The sequence below is a fragment of the Condylura cristata genome, unplaced genomic scaffold, assembly GCF_000260355.1.
Source record: "Condylura cristata isolate star-nosed mole 26May11 unplaced genomic scaffold, ConCri1.0 scaffold00004, whole genome shotgun sequence".
Lineage (NCBI taxonomy): Eukaryota > Metazoa > Chordata > Mammalia > Eulipotyphla > Talpidae > Condylura > Condylura cristata.
In genome coordinates, this window is record NW_004567105.1 from 5,907,513 (window position 1) to 5,923,341 (window position 15,829).

At 54.6% G+C, this 15,829-nt stretch overlaps 1 protein-coding gene across 1 annotated transcript; it reads right to left on the reverse strand.

Moving 5' to 3' along the window:
- Positions 1 to 7,844: 7,844 nt before the first annotated feature.
- Positions 7,845 to 15,599, reverse strand: LOC101619661 (apolipoprotein L6). Its single transcript, XM_004676469.1, has 4 exons — positions 15,536 to 15,599; positions 11,290 to 11,416; positions 8,693 to 9,521; positions 7,845 to 7,994 (listed from the first exon to the last, which is right to left on the reverse strand). Exons 1-4 carry the CDS (start codon positions 15,597 to 15,599, stop codon positions 7,845 to 7,847), a joined length of 1,170 nt encoding a protein of 389 aa, XP_004676526.1.
- Positions 15,600 to 15,829: the final 230 nt, after the last annotated feature.

Here is a 15,829-nt window from a genome sequence, read left to right on the forward strand (position 1 = left end):
GTGCGTCGTAGCTGGGGGGCAGATGAGATGGGTGAACGCACCTTGGCTGGAAAGGCGCCGGAGGCCCCCCGGGAGACCCCGGCCAGGAAACGCTCTTGGCAGTGGGGGGGCAGCACGGCCCTGGCGGCCAGGCCAGGGCTCTGGCTCCCTGTGCTGCTGTGGCGCGTCTCCCTCTCCGAGGCAGTGGCCGGCCTGGGGCCTGTCCCCTGGCTGAGGCCTGGCCTGAGCTTGAGTCCCGTGACAGGCAAGGGTGAGTCCTTGGGTCTCCCCCAAAGCCTGCCCCTGGCCATTGAGCTGGGCAGCAGAGTAAGAAGAGAGCGCATCTGCCTTTGCACCCCTCTCCGAATGGGGAAGTCCAGGTGACACCCCGAGTCAGGGAGGCCCCCACCCCACAGGAATTTTTCAAGCCTTCACAGAGGCTCCAACATGTGACATTTCTACGCATCACAGCCGGCCCGGCACAGGCTTCTTCACCTGCCCAGACAAGCGATGGACGAATTTACCAGCCTCGCGGCTTCAGCAAAGGCCTGTTTGTCCTTCCCGGGGGTCTCGCCTGGCTGCCGACCCAGCCCCAGCCTCTGTTCCATGTAAAATTAAAGAGGAGGCTGGGATGGATTTTCCCAGGACTCATTTTCCAGTGTCATCTCTTACATGTAGATATTTAATGTCGCTGAACATGTAAAACTGCAAACCAAAGACTTTCCCGGCTCATTTGCAAGGCCCCTTTATCCTGAAACGCCCACTCGTGCTCGCAGCTCGTACTCCTGGCACCTCCTACGCCCAGCCCCGGGCGCTGGGGGTCCCTGTCCCCCAGGAGACAGCACATGGCCAGGCACACGATGGCGGTCAGGGCAAAGGGAGGACCTGCTTAGGGAGGAGGGTCCTCTGGGCCCCATCTCTAGTGTCTCCCTTTCAGCACCCCTCCCCCACCAGGAGCTTCTAGAAGACCCAGCCACTCGCCCTGTGCCCCTCCCGGCTCCGCCCGCCCCTTGGCGAGGTCCCCCCTTGGTGAGGTCCCTCGGTTTCTGGGCCGCCTCACCACCCCGTCAGGGGATCAGGTCTCCTTGAGGCCTCTCAGATCTTGCAGAAGTAAGAGGCCCTCCCAATCGCACCCACCCCCTACCCCCCTCCCTCCTTTCCCACCATAGCCTAGCTGGGCCCTCTGTGCCCTTCTGCCTCCCAGAAAGGGGCACAGCCTAGGATCACAAAAGCCCTGACCCCCCAGCAGGGAAGGATGACTTCAGGCTCCCCAGAGCTTGTCCTGTTGAGATGCTACCCAATCCGCGGCTCCGGCACCAGTAAACCTGGGCTTGTCCCCACCACAAGGCTCAGCTGAGAACTCAGACGGCCAAGGAGGAGCCCGCTCCCTCCCCGCTCAGGCACGCTCCTTAACGCCTCTTGCTTCTTTCCTTATCCAAAATACATCCTCAAGGTAACTCAGTCTTACTCATTTACCGCCAGTGAGTTTCTAGGGCATCTCCCTTCCCATACGGCATTGATGCCGTACTGCTAACCGTGTGCTTCAGCACCCCAAATGTAGTCCTTGGGGCACTCTGCTCTGGCGCAGCATTGTCACGGGTTATTTTCGCCGAGGCTGCCAGGTGGGGCTCCCTGCGCTAGAGAGACGCCTCATCACGAACACCGTCGCTGAGACACGTTCAGGCAGCGCCGGGCACCACAGAAACAAGCCAAGCGCCGAGGACACGCAATGGACAGCGAGGTGCGTGTCACTCGTTGTGGAATGTATTCGGCCGTTGGAATGGAAAGTAAATCTGCCGGTGGAACAGCTGGCAGAGCTGGCGGGGGAGAGGCTCAGTGCGTGGGAAGCAGAAGGACACCGAAGCGGTGTCCAGGCGGAATGTGCAGAACAAAGGAACAGACAGCGGAACGCGACAAACTGGAAATCTGCCAATGATGAGGCTGCCAGGATGGGGGGGCAGCGATCCGAGTGGGGGACTTCGGGTGCCTTGGTGGGGGGGGGCATAGAGACCGACATCTGCAGAGGTGTGGACGCCTCCATCACGCATGTGTGTGAATCAATGTGCCCTGAAAATAATACGATTAAAATGAAGCCATCAGCACTCCCCTCTCGTGGCCTGGGGGGCGGGGGGGGAAGGGCATCTGTGCCAGGGCCACACCCCCATGAGGGCAAATGCTGGTGGGGTCCAGGCTGCACCCCCTGCTCTGCTCTCCAGCCTCCTGCAGGTCTCTGTGGTCACTCTACCTAGGGCGCCTTGGATTTGCAGTTAAACTCCACAGCAGACATTCATTGCTGTGTGACATCTGCACATACGGGTCATTGAGAAGTTGCCAGTACATCCCCCTGATTCAAGCCATGGCACAGCCACAGTCCCCCTGACTCGGGTGAGGACACCCCAGGGCTCAAGCTTCCCTTTACTTTGAAATCAGATCTGTTTCGTCTTTGTATTTCTTGCTAAAATTATTTCCTTGGTTAAATTGTTTTGCTTTATGCCATTATGAGGGACATTTTTTAAGGTTGAATTTTCTAACTTGTTTTACTACTCTATAGAAATATTACCCATTTCTGGCCCTCCCTGGTGGCGCAACAGGTTAAGACGCAGCACTGCAAGCTGGCATCAGTGTGAGTGCTTCAATGTGAGTTCGACCCCCAGCTCCAGAGGTGACCTACACGGCGCAGCAGACCTCTCCTGACTCACCGCTGCTCCCCTCAACAGTGTACTTCATTGGTCTGCCTGTTCTGCTCCCCACTCTGTCTCTGGTGAATATACTCACTGCCCCTATACCTCTGTACCCCAGTCTGTATGCATCAATAAATAAATCTTAAAAAATATTTATTGTCAGTAGTCCTCTGGGCCTCATTGAAGTTTTACTAATCATAATAGTTATCAAATGAATAATTCATGAATACATAATACTGAGTTGCTTTCCCTTTTTTTTTTTAAATTCTTGTTTTTCTTATTTTGGTTCCATGCCTTATTAAAGTAGTTTAATTCCTAAATTATTTTAAGGATTGTATATAACTAGTATTTCATGGCTTCACATATCTAGTATCATAACGATAAGGCAATAATATTTCAATCCTATTCAAAATGATTGGAATTTTTTTTATTAGGACTAGGTGCTGAATTTTCGCTCTCATGAGGTGATCATAAACTTACCTGCCAAGGACCAAGTGAGGAAGCAGGACTAGACCACAGCTGAGTTCCGCATCTTCTGGGGTTTCTGGCTGCACAGATAATGAGCCCCAAACCACAAAATCCCACCAAGTGAGAGCTGCAGGGGTGAGAACAGGTAATAAGTTGTGTTCTGATCTGAACAGACACTCTGATCTGGAGTCCATAAAATATGGTACCTCTGAGAGACTGGGGGTGGGATGGTGCTACTTGTGTTTGAAATAGACCCTTCCCGTCACTTAGACATGGGGATCACCCACACGCAAGGCCCCGGCTCACCTACTAACCCCTTGTCTCCCAATATGAGTCAAGGCAGCAGACTGTACTCTAAGGATTTCAGGGAGCAGAGGGGAGGCCCCTGGCTGGATGTTGTTGGTGCTGTGACCATTGTCAACACTGGGGGGCTCCGTGGACCTGCTCTCTGGAGGTGACAAGGGGTTCTGGGCCAGAAGAGATGCCCCCGGGAAGAAGGAAGCAGACACAGTCGGTCAGGAAAGTGGGGCTGGGGTCTGAATTCTCCCCTGGGAATTCAGAAGCCTATGAAACCCACAGGGGAAGGTGAACTTTTTAGGGGAGAAGATCACAGAGGATGGAAACTGGGAGAGAGGCCCACATTCTGTAGGGGCCTGAGGAGTCACAGAAATACTTTAAAGACCTCAGACTTCAGAGGAAGCTGCTCAGGAGACAAGGACTTCTGGAGAGAAGATGAATGGATAAGGGTACCAATTTCTCTTGACAGTTATTCAAAAGCAATGAGGAAATTAACACAAACACCATCTATCAGAAGCTAGGTCAGAAAGGTGCTCAGGATGTCAGATGCAAAGAGGATGCACAGGGCTTTGGGAGAAGAGAGAATGTTCACACTGGCAGCTTTGGGAAAGGTAAGCAGTGATTAGGTGCTTCAAGGGGGGAGGGGCACCCCCAAAGTACAAAACTGAAATGCTTTTAAGAAATTGTAGGAGTATGTTGCTCTAGTTGACACTAAATCTGGATTCGTTCCAAGAAGTATTAAGTTAGGACCACAGGAGGAAGCATAGCAAGACAAGTCATATTTCTGAGGAGGAAGCAGCTTGTCCTTGAAACAGAAAAGGAAAGAAGACCTGCACTGTCAACTGCCTGAAAACTACCCGAGGGGAACTAGAGCTCCCGGGCCAGGGATCGAACTCATGCCGCAGTGACTGGCAGCAGCTTGCCAGTGCTGAGTCTTCAACCCCTGTGCCACCAGGGAGGCCCAAGGTGAATGGATATGCTTTTATATTTCTCACATTTGTGGTTAGCCAAGGAAAGGGCAGCCCACTCACATGCATGGAGGCAGTATTTACGCAGGTCCTTTTCCCTTGCACACAGTGTGGGGTGAAGGTTGTCTAACTATCATTCCACCTTTGCTTCTATGTTTAACTTTGGAATTTCAGGCAGATGAGAGGAAGTAGCTTTTAACTGGGGTCCCGAGGGTGCAGCTGACAAAGAATTCAGTTAATAAAAAGTCGATCATGATTGCATAAAGCAAGGTGGAGGTACATAAATATTTTGGCCTTCCCATCAGGAGAAAGGAAAAAGACGTCTTTTATAGTAAGTGGTTGGGGAAAGGGCCTGTTACCTTGGAACCAAGCCAGCACCATGGACAGCTCCCGCCACCTTGTCCATCAGAGATCTTTTTGAAGCCCAGAGGTGATGGGAGGATTCAAATCCCCAGGGGTCTTGTCAGAGGGAAGATTTGGTTTCTGTAAATCTTGACGAGGGCCTGACATTCTGCATTGCTAGCCAAGTTTCCAGAAAACACTGATGTTGCCCGTCCTACACCAAACTCTGAGCAGCTTGGCAGCAAGGGACCCTGTGGCGTGCCCACGGCGCTCAGGTCCGAGTAGAGGCTTTTGCTGTGGCTTTTCCTGTGGCTCCTACATCTGGGTCAGACCTGACTCCTGGCGAGCCTAGCACCTCTGCCTCTGTGAGGGGACACAGCAAGACCACATGCCTAATTCCCAGCCTGCATTTCCTCTTCTCCCCTCCCCAGGATTTCTTTGTCCCCTGCCCTGACTGTGTGGATGTTCTCCCAGCATCCACAGACCTGTTCTACCGAGTCCGAGTTCCGGCTTTACCATATACTTGCCTGATGCCCTTGGGTAAGTGAATTGACCTCTCTGTGCCCAAGTCTCTTCAGAATGGGGCGACCCCTCAGTGACTGACACAAGGGGGAACAGAGAACACATGTAACGTGAGACCCATGCCAGCTACTGCAGCATCCTCTGGTACTAGTGGCCTCGCTGTGGCCATCTGCCCCCACCTCCCCAGCCTGCCTACTGCCCTGGGCTTGTGCTGTCTGGGGCTCCCCAGCAGGAAGTCACAGTCCGCGTAACCCACCTCATCAACCTGCTCTTTTCCATCACTTTCTCTTCCTCCCTGCTTTGCTTTCATCATCCCCACGCAGATGGCCCAGCTGCACTTGGCTGTGGCAAAATTGTAGCAGCCTTTACTCCTTCTGTTGCTGAGATCTTCAGACCTGGACTCATCTCTAAGGTCTTGTTCAGTCAATAGACACACAGATGGCCTCTGACCTTGACCCTGAAATTGTTTATTTCTTGACCACAGTCTCAGGCTGGTAGCTCAGTGTCACCAGTGCCAAACTAGAATATTTACACATCCTGTGAAACTTCAGCAGCCCAGACGAGCAGGCTTTCAGCTATGTCAGGACTGCTGAAGATTAAACATGAGAGCTGTCATTGTGGGATCCTGTAAATCTTCTCTCACCATCACTATTCAACTGCCTTTGTGAGCCAGACCTGGTGTGAAAGGCTCCGTGATGTCCACCTGGGCTGGAAGGACATGGACGTCTTAGTCTTTCTTTTCTCAAGCTTAGCCAGAGACCATTCTGCTTGAAGAGGTTCCACATACAGAAATTTTAGGTTGTGCCAAGTTCACACTATGCCAGAGCGTGTGGAAAGGCCACTGCAATGCAGAATCCCCGGAGGAGTCTGTGGGCTCAGTTTTGAGAAACGAAACACTAGATGTTATTTAAATCTATATTTGCAGACAGTGAGGTGGGCATGGAACCTACCTATCTCCCTTGGTTTCTCACAACTGGCTGAAATATGGTCTTGGGAGACCCTAGGAATTCATTATTTTGGGGGGATACCAGTCCTGGCCAATCAGAATGGGTCCCTGGACTTTTGATTCACCCCTCCCTATTTGGGGGCGCCCAGTCAGGAGGGGTCACCTGTGGGTGATGGCACCATCTTGCCTGCACCTGGAAGAAGGCTGTCTGCGAAACAGAGACAGGTACCCGATTAAAGCATTTTTATCCTTTGAATCCAGACACGCCTGAAGTCCATTTAAGTTTTTCCAACCACATGAACCAATAAATGTATTTTTTTTCCTTTTTTGAGTAAAGCATGTTTGAGTTGGTTTGGGTCACTTAAAACAGAAAGAAAAATGACTTGCATATGGTTTGTTAACAGATTGCACATATAGTCATGGTAATACTTTGCAACAGAAAAAAAACAATGTCTATAGAAACTAAAGGAAACATTGTATAGTAGGAAATACTGCTATCTAAGACAGCAAAATGGAAAATACAGAGGCAGGGAAGCCAGGGACTTGAGAATGAGAAAGAAATGCTGTGGGACAGGAAAAATATATTTTATAACACAGCCTTGACCTAGGGTCCCGGACAGGCAGTCCAGTGATTTTAATGTGCCAATCAACAGCAGCACAGGTTAAAGCTTCTAAGACAAAGTGTCACCTAGGTCGATGCATTATTCCTCTCCCCTCGCCCCTATTTTTCACTTCCCTGCATTTTAAAAAGTTGTATTTAATGTACCTGTACTACCTTCTTTTATTTTTATTTATTCATGCATACAAGAACTGGGGTACAGGCCAGAGGTGCAGGTGGTGAGAGGCTTCACCAGAGACAGAGTGGGGAGCAGAACAGGCAGATCCACTGAAGTACACTGCTGAGGGGAGCCGCAGGCGAGACAGGAGAGGTCTGCTGCGCCATGTCGGTCACTCCCTGGCCGGAGATCGAACCCACAGTGGCTGCCGGTAGCTTCAAGCGCAGCTCCTCAGCCCTCAACCTGAGCCACCAGGAGGCCCCGTGCGCTACACTCTCAACAGCAGCCCAAACTGGGGAGCCAGGAAAGTCCGTGAGGTCCTCCGGGGACTGGGTGAAAGCCGCGGGCAGCGGCTCAGGGGGCCTCTCTCTCCCCTGGACGGATTCCCATGGGGCAGGTTCCAGTGACCTCCTTTTGTGTGCAAACCCAGGATCTTCTCCAACGCTGCCACCTCCCTGGGTGGGGAGGAAGAGAGAGAGGCAACTGGAAGGCCGGTTAGAAGAAACACAAAATACCCTTCCCCCAGGACCCCGCCCGTCCTTTCAGCAGCAGCCTGACCGCTGCCCGCCTGCGACTGTCACTGTGCCTGCGAGTGAGTGGGGGGCAGAGGACGGAACTAGAATGACTTCGGACCCAGGGAAGGGGCGAGGAGACAGGGAGGGGCTGACCGGAGGGGGCAGGCTGACTTTACAGGACTCAGCAGGGGACACGCAGGTCTCCTGCATGTCCACGCTCCTCCCCCTCCTGGCTCCTGCATTCGCAGACCTGGGGGGTCCCACGCGCAGTCAGAGCCACGTGACTCGACCCCAGTGCGGCCCTCGGGAGGGTCCTTCCCGGCTTGGGGGCTCCGCCGCCAGGGGGCGCACTACCCCTCCCGGGGACCTGGGCTCTGCCCACCTGTAGGCTCGCCCGCCACCTGCCTTCCTGCTTCCCCTAGCTGGGCTGGGGCTGGAGGCACAGTCCCGGTGGCTTCCTCCGAAGACGAGCTCATCGGCCTTTTGGGGGGCAAGAGTTTCTGTAAAGACGCAAGAACACCAGTGGCAGGGAAGTTGCAGAGGGGCTTCTGAAGCCGGGCTCCCCGCCTCTGCCAGCCCCAGCGCGCTGCAAAGCTCCCTCGCAGAGTGCGAGCCCCAGACGAGAACTCCACAGCCTGGTGTCTCGCACACCCAGGGCACGTTTTCACCAAGTCCTGGAGGCTGACCCGCTTCTAGGGAGGACTCTGGCTGGCAGAAGGCGTCATCGCAGGGCCCAGGGTGCAGGCGAGAGCAGCCTGTGTTCCCTCTTCCCCTGATAAGGGCCGAGCGTTGTGGATTACGCTCCCCCACCTCCCCGCCCCAGGACCTCTTTCATGTCCAAACACCTTCGAAAGGCCCCATCTCCAAGGAGTCCCAAGGGGGCTCACGGCTTCAGCCCATGGCGGTCAGGGGCCGTGCTTCACTCCCTAGTCCTCCCTGTGGCTCAGGGCCCTCTTCTGTACAGGTGGAGATCCCCCCCGCCCAGCCCAAGGCCCTCAGAGGCCACAGGGAGAAGCAGGCATGGCCAGGCCTGCCCCGGAGCGCGGCATTATCTTGGCTCCACAGCCACAAATCCTCAGCACACACACACTCTTCACACACCAGAGGGGCTGCTTCCTTGACACCTTTTCTCCTGTGGCCCTCGGTGCCCCCGGGGCCCAGCTTCAGCCCCCTCCCTGCGCCCCTGCAGCTGGCTGACCTGCTGCAGGCTCTCGAGGAGTTGGGCAAGCTCCCTCAGCTGCCCCTCCAGCTCCTGGGCCTGTGCCCTCAGCTCCTCCGCCAGCTCCGTCCGCGCTCCCTCCTTCAGATGCTTCCAGTCCTTCAGGAGGACGGTCAAGTCCAGGCTGAGGGAGAGGCCGGTCATCACGCTCCCCAGCCAGCGGGCGCTTCTCGTCATCAGCAGCGGCGTGCCCTGGAAGGCCCCGTGCACCTGCCTGCGCTTCCAGGCCGAGAGGTGCCCGGTGGCCTGGAGACGCCGGGCGGCCGCGACCAGGTGCGGCTGGGCTCTGGCTGCCTGCAAGGCACGTACGTGCTTCTGGATCTCCTTGAGGGTGCTGCCATAATTATAGACAAGCTGACTGGCAGCCGTCATGTAGGAGACCCCCCTCTCTCCGGCCTCCCTGGCCTCTGGGCCACGGGTGGGCACCAGGCTGCTGGCCTGAGCGCGGGCTCCTTGACTGTGGACATGTTCCCAAACACTGGTCAGGATGCTGGTGACCCCGGCTGCGGTTTCCAGCCCCTTGCTAGCAGCAGAGAGCATCAGGCTGCCCCCCGCGGTGGCAGGAGCCAGCACCAGCCCCAAGATGCTCATGGTGCCTGAGACCACGGCGATGGAGCCGGCCAGCACGCTGGTCTTGGTGAGAGCCCGGTGCGTGGTGTCCAGCTGGTCCGCAAGGGCGTGGAGCTTTCTGATGCCCTCTTCCAGCTCCTCTTTCAGGAAAGGGTACTCCTCCAGAAAGGCTCTTTCTTCAGCCGACAGCTCTCCATCGCCTTTCTCCACATCTTCACCCAGAACGTCCTCCTTGCCTCTGTGGAGGAGGGAGGGGGGAGCTCTCGTCCATCTCTCGGATGGGAAAGCCACATTCTCAGGCCTGTGTGACCCCGGGGTTCCTGCCACTCCTGAGTCTGGACCCTCCCTGCCTCTCCCTCACACCCCCGTCCCCCTGCCTGTTTGAGGAGGTCCCGGGGCCCGCTGGCTCCAGGGCGAGAGAAGCAGCACTGGAGGTCGGGAGGTCGGCCCTCCTGGCGGCCGGCGGCCGCTCAGGGAACCCACTGTTCTTTCGAGGAAGAGGCAATCAATGCCAGCATCCTTGTCATTAGGGCCCCGGGACGCTGGAGGGCGGGCCTGGGAGAGTCGGAGGCAGCGGGGCCCGGTGGTGGGAGCTTGGAGGTCCTGACAGTGTGAGGAGGGCAGTGGCCTCCGTTCAGCTCCTCGGCTGCCCCTTGGCTGTCTGGAATGACGGGGTCCTGGTCGACAGTCACTAACCTGCACCTTCTCCCAGGCTCGTGGCCAGCTGTACTTGACCCCTCAAGCACATGGCTGGGTCCTCCATGGAAGCAGCCAGGGACCTGCCCTGTATCTCACAAGAGAGGGCTAAGGGGTCCCAAGCAGCCCCTTCCTGTCCCTTCTTCGGGCTACATGCGGCCAGCGGACTCCTTCAGGGGGAGCTGAAGAGGCCAGTGGTGATTCCCTGGCCCAGTGGAGCTCAGGGCCCTGGGTGGGGGGGAACCCCGAGAGGGCCTGAGTACCTTCCTGTGAGGCTCCACGGAGGGAAGAGGAGCAGGGGAAGACGCGGTGGCCCAGAGGATGGTGGGAACCAAGGGGGCGCCTCGAATGGGGCTCAGAGCTGCAAGACCTTCCGCCACAGCACCCTCCTCTGCCAGCTGGCGCGGGAATCCCTCACCGGGCAGGTGCACATTTAATTTTAAGTCCCCCCTCTCTCCACACACACACATGCACGCGCGATGGGAAAGGTTAAAACCCGACACCCACCCAGACCCCTCTGGTGTCAATGATTTAATACACCGAGGCTTAATTGTCAGCTGACCTGCAGCTGCAGTCAGTTTCCAGAGCACAAGGTTGGCAGGGGCCGTGGGGAGGTCACAGGTGAAGACTCAGAGGGTGACCCTGCCGGCAGCCCCACAATCTAGCCCACCCCGATCTCGGTGTTTTCTCAGCTTGCATGAAGACAAACAAACAACAATAGAAACAGCTGCAGGGACTCACAGCACCGTTTGGCACAGGCGCTGATGTCCTCATTAACAGGGTGGAGGCCGTGGAAGCCTGACCTCCTGGGTTTCTGAATTGGACGAGCCGCCTGGATGTGGCGAGTTCCTGCCAGGCCGGGTGTGAGGGACACTGTCCAGCCGCAGCCCAGCTACAGGGGGCGCTGCTGAGGCCCCTCCGCAAGTACTGCGGTGGCCCGGCTGCAGGGGGCGCTGCTGAGGCCCCTCCACTGGCAAGTACCGCAGGTGGCCCGCTTGGTGCCGGAGGCTGGTGCTGCTCCAGCCGCTGCAGGACAGTAGCTGGGCCAAAATCCACTCGTGCACTGGCACCTGCGGGCTTCTTTGGCCAGGAAGAGCGAGTGGCCCCTTCACGGCACTCCCAGCGCGGGAGCTCGGGAGCTGGGCAGTTGCTGCCTTAGACACTGCCGTCGCCTGATGTCTAGAACACGCCTGTGTCTGGAGGCTGGAGAGGGACAGGCCCGCGCTGACGGCGACAGCGGAGCCCCGCGGTCCCAGAGTGCGAGGTTGTTCAGAGCGCGCTGGCCGAAGTGGCCAGGCCGTCTGTGTTACCTTGGGCAGCCAACGCCAGCCGCGCGTCCCTTCCCCGTCTGGCCGTCCAGCAGCTCCCGAGGCAGCAAGTCCGCGCTGGCTCTGTCCCGGGAAGAGTGAGACGCGTCCCTTTCGGCCAAGTGAGTTTCTGGTTGGAAACGAGAAGCACCCGGTCACCTCGGCAATTCTGGTGCGGGAGGAGCTTAGATGCGCCGTTATTTTAGTCTAAAATAATAAGGGGCCCTTGGCACGCACTGATACTTGCCGATATTTTACACATCGTATCACAGCGTAGCTTACCTGCCTCAGGGAGGGAGATCAAGTTCGCAGCTCAGTGGTTTTTGACAGCTGAGTCCCGGCCCCCATGCAGATACAGAGAGAGGGTCCCCGGAGCCCCACCGCGGGGACCACACTGTCCCCACTCCCCCCTTCTTGGTGAGTTCTCCTGTCCTTGTGCTCATGTAGGAGTCCGTTAATTTGGTTTCTTCCGTCAATATGACTCCAGGTATAACCGTGAAATGCATCAGTGTTGTGTGTGGACCGGTAGTTTTAAATTTTTCATGGAGTAGTTAACTTTATAAACACACGGTAACTTGACCTTCCCTCTGCTGCCAGTGGATCTGTTGTCTGGTTTCCAGGCCGTGGCTTTGGGAACAAACAGTGACCGTCTTCACAGAACAAGGCAACAATTTCTAAGGCCGTTGGTACAAATTATATGCCTAGGGACATAGTCACATTATGGAAACTGCAAACCCCCCGAGTATATAGGGGTTTGAATCCACCCTAGGAGCTATTCACCACCTGGTGAGACTTGAGGCCAGGGGCGGGGAGCACGTGTTGTGTTTGTCTGGAGAAAGGGGCACTTTGATCGACTGACCGACTGATTGCTAGATTGATTCAGAGATTGCACGTGCATTTGTAGAAACATGTGTCCACAGAGCTGTTAGTGTCCCTTTGGGGTGACTGGGGGGAACCCCTGTTCTATAACTCAATCTGGGGACAGGGACTTGGATGTCAAAAATTATTGAGCTATGGACTTGATCTTACCTCCCTTTGATACAATCTATAAAAGCCAAGTTGGCCCTGGGGCACCTGTGTGCCAGCTCATGTAACTGTTAGGGTGGCCCCTTGGTCTGGAGATGACTCTAGGTTGGCGGGAGAAGCAATGGGGGGCCAGCTCGGGGGGTGCTGCCAGTCGGAGCTGGAGTCATGGCAGCTTGGACCCAGCCAGGAGGAAGAGGGGAGCCAGGTGCCTGTAGGAACCCACAGGTTTCATCAGCAGACACAGGTTGCACCAAGGCAGAGTCCTCAGTGACCTCAGGATGAGAAAGGTTTGGGTAGTGGGGACACCATGTCCCGAGCTGGGAAGGGCTGAGGGCTCCTGGCCGGCTGGAGAGTTCTGTTTGGGGCAGGCTAAGCTCCAAAGGCCCGTAGGCCTCAGGTGAGGTTGCGTCGGCAGTGGATGGACAGTCTGTCCTGTCTGGGAACTTAAATTTGGGAGTTGTCATTGTGGAAAGTAGTTAAAACCATAAGACTGCCTGATACGCTAGGGAGAAAGTGCCAGCAGAGACCAAGATGGAGCCCTGGGAGCCTCCAAGCAGGAAGAGGAAAAGCCACAGGGATGGAGAAGCTGCCTCAAGGGTGTGAGGACGGAATGGGACGACGCTGGGAACCAGGCAGTGTCCCAGCGTGGTTGCTGAGCCCCAGCGGACCTGGTACTTGTAGACTTTCTGGGTCATTTACTTCCCTTCTTTCTCGTCCACAGCCACCCCTGGGTTCGGCCTTACCTGCCAGTGAGCACGGCTGGGAGGAGAGAGCTCACCTTGGCCGGTCTGAGATGTCTCTGGGATAGCGACGTCTCTGCTTGCTTCCATAGCCATGACAGCAGGGTGTCTGGTGGGAGAGAAACTATTTTACACTCCAGAGGGAAAGCTGGCCTGGGGGTTAGTTGAGTGACCCTGGGGTCAGTGCATTCCAAGACCTCCACTGTCACTTACCAGTTCTGTGATTTCAAGGAGATTCACTCACTGTTCTGTGCCCTGTTCTGTTTGTTGAAATAACCAGTGAAATGCACCCCCCCCACACACACAAACACATCACCTGATGTTAAAGGATAGTCATCTCTGCACTTTCTCAGAATTATAAACACCTTCTGTCACAAGGAGACTCTTAGGTTGGGTCCAAAGGCAAAACTCACCTCCACACACTTCTTGCGAGAGATTTATCTGACACACGCAACTCAGTAACTAAGGTGAAACCAAAAAGCTGGATGGACAGGAGGTGGCTGTTTGGGTGAGAGCAGTTGGTCTGTCTCTGAACTCTATAGTGAGGACCCCACAAATCAGCTGTGGGGAAAACTCACATAGAACTAAATGCATGTGCACAAGTATGATTAAAACTGGTGAGATGTGAATAAAGTTGGTGGTTTGTATCAGGGTCTTTCCTGGTTGTGATCTTGTACTATAGATGGTTTTGCAAAGTGTCACTGGTGGGGAGCCTGGGTAGAGGGGGTACAGTGGTTCTCTGAATTATTTCCCACAACTTCAAAATTAAAAATTAAAAAAAAAATCGATAGTTTACACCTATTAGAAAGGCTAAGTCCAGAAAACTGACACCACCAAATGTTGGCAAGGATGTGGAGCAACACACCCTCTCGTTCATAGCCATGTGGGCACGCAGAGTGATATACTTTGGAAGGCAGCTTGATGGTTTCTTACAAAACCAAATATACTCACACCACCTGATCAGGCACCATGTTCACTGGACTCTACACTAAGGAATTGAAAACTTTGTCCACACAAAACCACACAGGGCTACTTATAACAGCTTGATTTGTAGGGGTCCAAACTTGGGAGTAACTGAGGTGTCCTTCAGTGGGTGAGGGGGGAAGTGGTGCATCCAGACACTTGTTTAGTGCTTTCTTTAGTGCTAAAAAGGAATGAACTATTGAGACATGAAAAGACCTGGAAGAAACATTCATGTGTGCTACTGAGTGACAGATACCAGCCTGAAAAGGCTATATTCTGCATGATTCCAATTATATAACATTCTAGAAAGAGCAAAACTTGGGTAACAGTGAAAAGAAGTGTAGAAAAAAACAGCTGAGGGGACAGAGGATGAAAAGGCAGAGTTCAGAGGGATTTTAGGGTAGTGAAAACTCTGTAGGAAGCTGTAGCGATGAGTGTGCTTTAGCGTGCATGATGCCTGCGTGCACACTAGTCATGTCTATGTGGGGGTGATGACGGGTCAGTATAGGGGGCAGGGACAGGACATGGGGAGGCTGTCCATGTGGGGGCAGGGTGTACAGGGAAATCTCTGCACTTTACCCTGTGAACCTAAAACTGCTAAAAAAAAAAAAATGGAATCTATCAAAACATACCGAAAGGAGCAAAAGTGGCATTATTCATATCAAAAAGTAGTCTAAAAATCACCCAGATGTCACATTTCATTTTACAAGCAAAGAGAAAAGCAGTGGATTCCTATCCTTTATTCAGTTTCCTATGAATTGTGTCACTTCGTGTGGTATAGTCATCACACGCACTACTCAGTAGTTTCAATCAGGATAGTCAAAGACGGGGAGTGCTCGGTGAGCGGCTGGCTCGCTGCAGTTAGTAACTCCCCTGCTGGTGGATCTTTTGGCTCATTTCAGGGTTTTTTTGTTGTTGGGGGTGGTGTTCTTATAAATAATTCCTGTTTTGCAGATGCATGTTTCTGGGTTAACCCCTCCCCAGGAGGGAAGGGAGTGCAGCCGTCCTCTTAGACGGAGCAAGCCCGCTGTCTGAGGGTCCGTTTCTGCACCCGAGATGAGCACAGAGCGTGGGCAGGGGGTGCCCAGCTTTGCCCTCAGTATGTTCTTTAGAAATCAGGGAAGGGAACAGCTGCCAGCATCTGCTTCCTCTGCCCGCCGACAGCATTACAGCTTTCCATCTTTAATACCTCATGTTTCCACCTATGTAAAGTGGATTCAAATTTGTAGTTGTGGGGAAAACAGGTCTCAGAGCAAAACTCACCCCACTGTTTGTTCTTCATTCTTTATTCCCAGTGTACTAAGCTGACACCTATTTAAATATCGGTCCATACCTGTGTTATTTCTCTGGGAGAGAGTTTGAAGCTGAATCATTTCACCAAAGATAAAAGTGTCTTCTGCTCTCTGGCTTTGGGGCTCTGACACCAGGGCACTCGTGGTTTGTGGTAGGAGGCACCTTGTTCCTTATTTGTGCCTGACTCGCACCTGTCACCTTGTATACCTGCAGTCCTCTCCACAAACCTGGGAAGTAGATGTAGGTGATCCCCGTCTTACAGATGGGGTACCTGAGGCGCAGGGCAGCCATGTCTGCAGGCGGTAAGTAGGGGAGCTCTAGACCCGCCCTGTGGGTCCCCTTGCTTCCAGGGGACACCGGGCATTTTCGGTTGTCACCATGGGTGGGGGCAGGGAGGTGCCACTACTCTGGTCTTGATGGTGGGGCCAGCACCCTGCACATACCCTGCAACACACAGCCCCGCCAGGAAACGCCAGGGGTGTTGAGGCTGAGAAGCCCCGACCCCCGAACCCGCTCGTCAC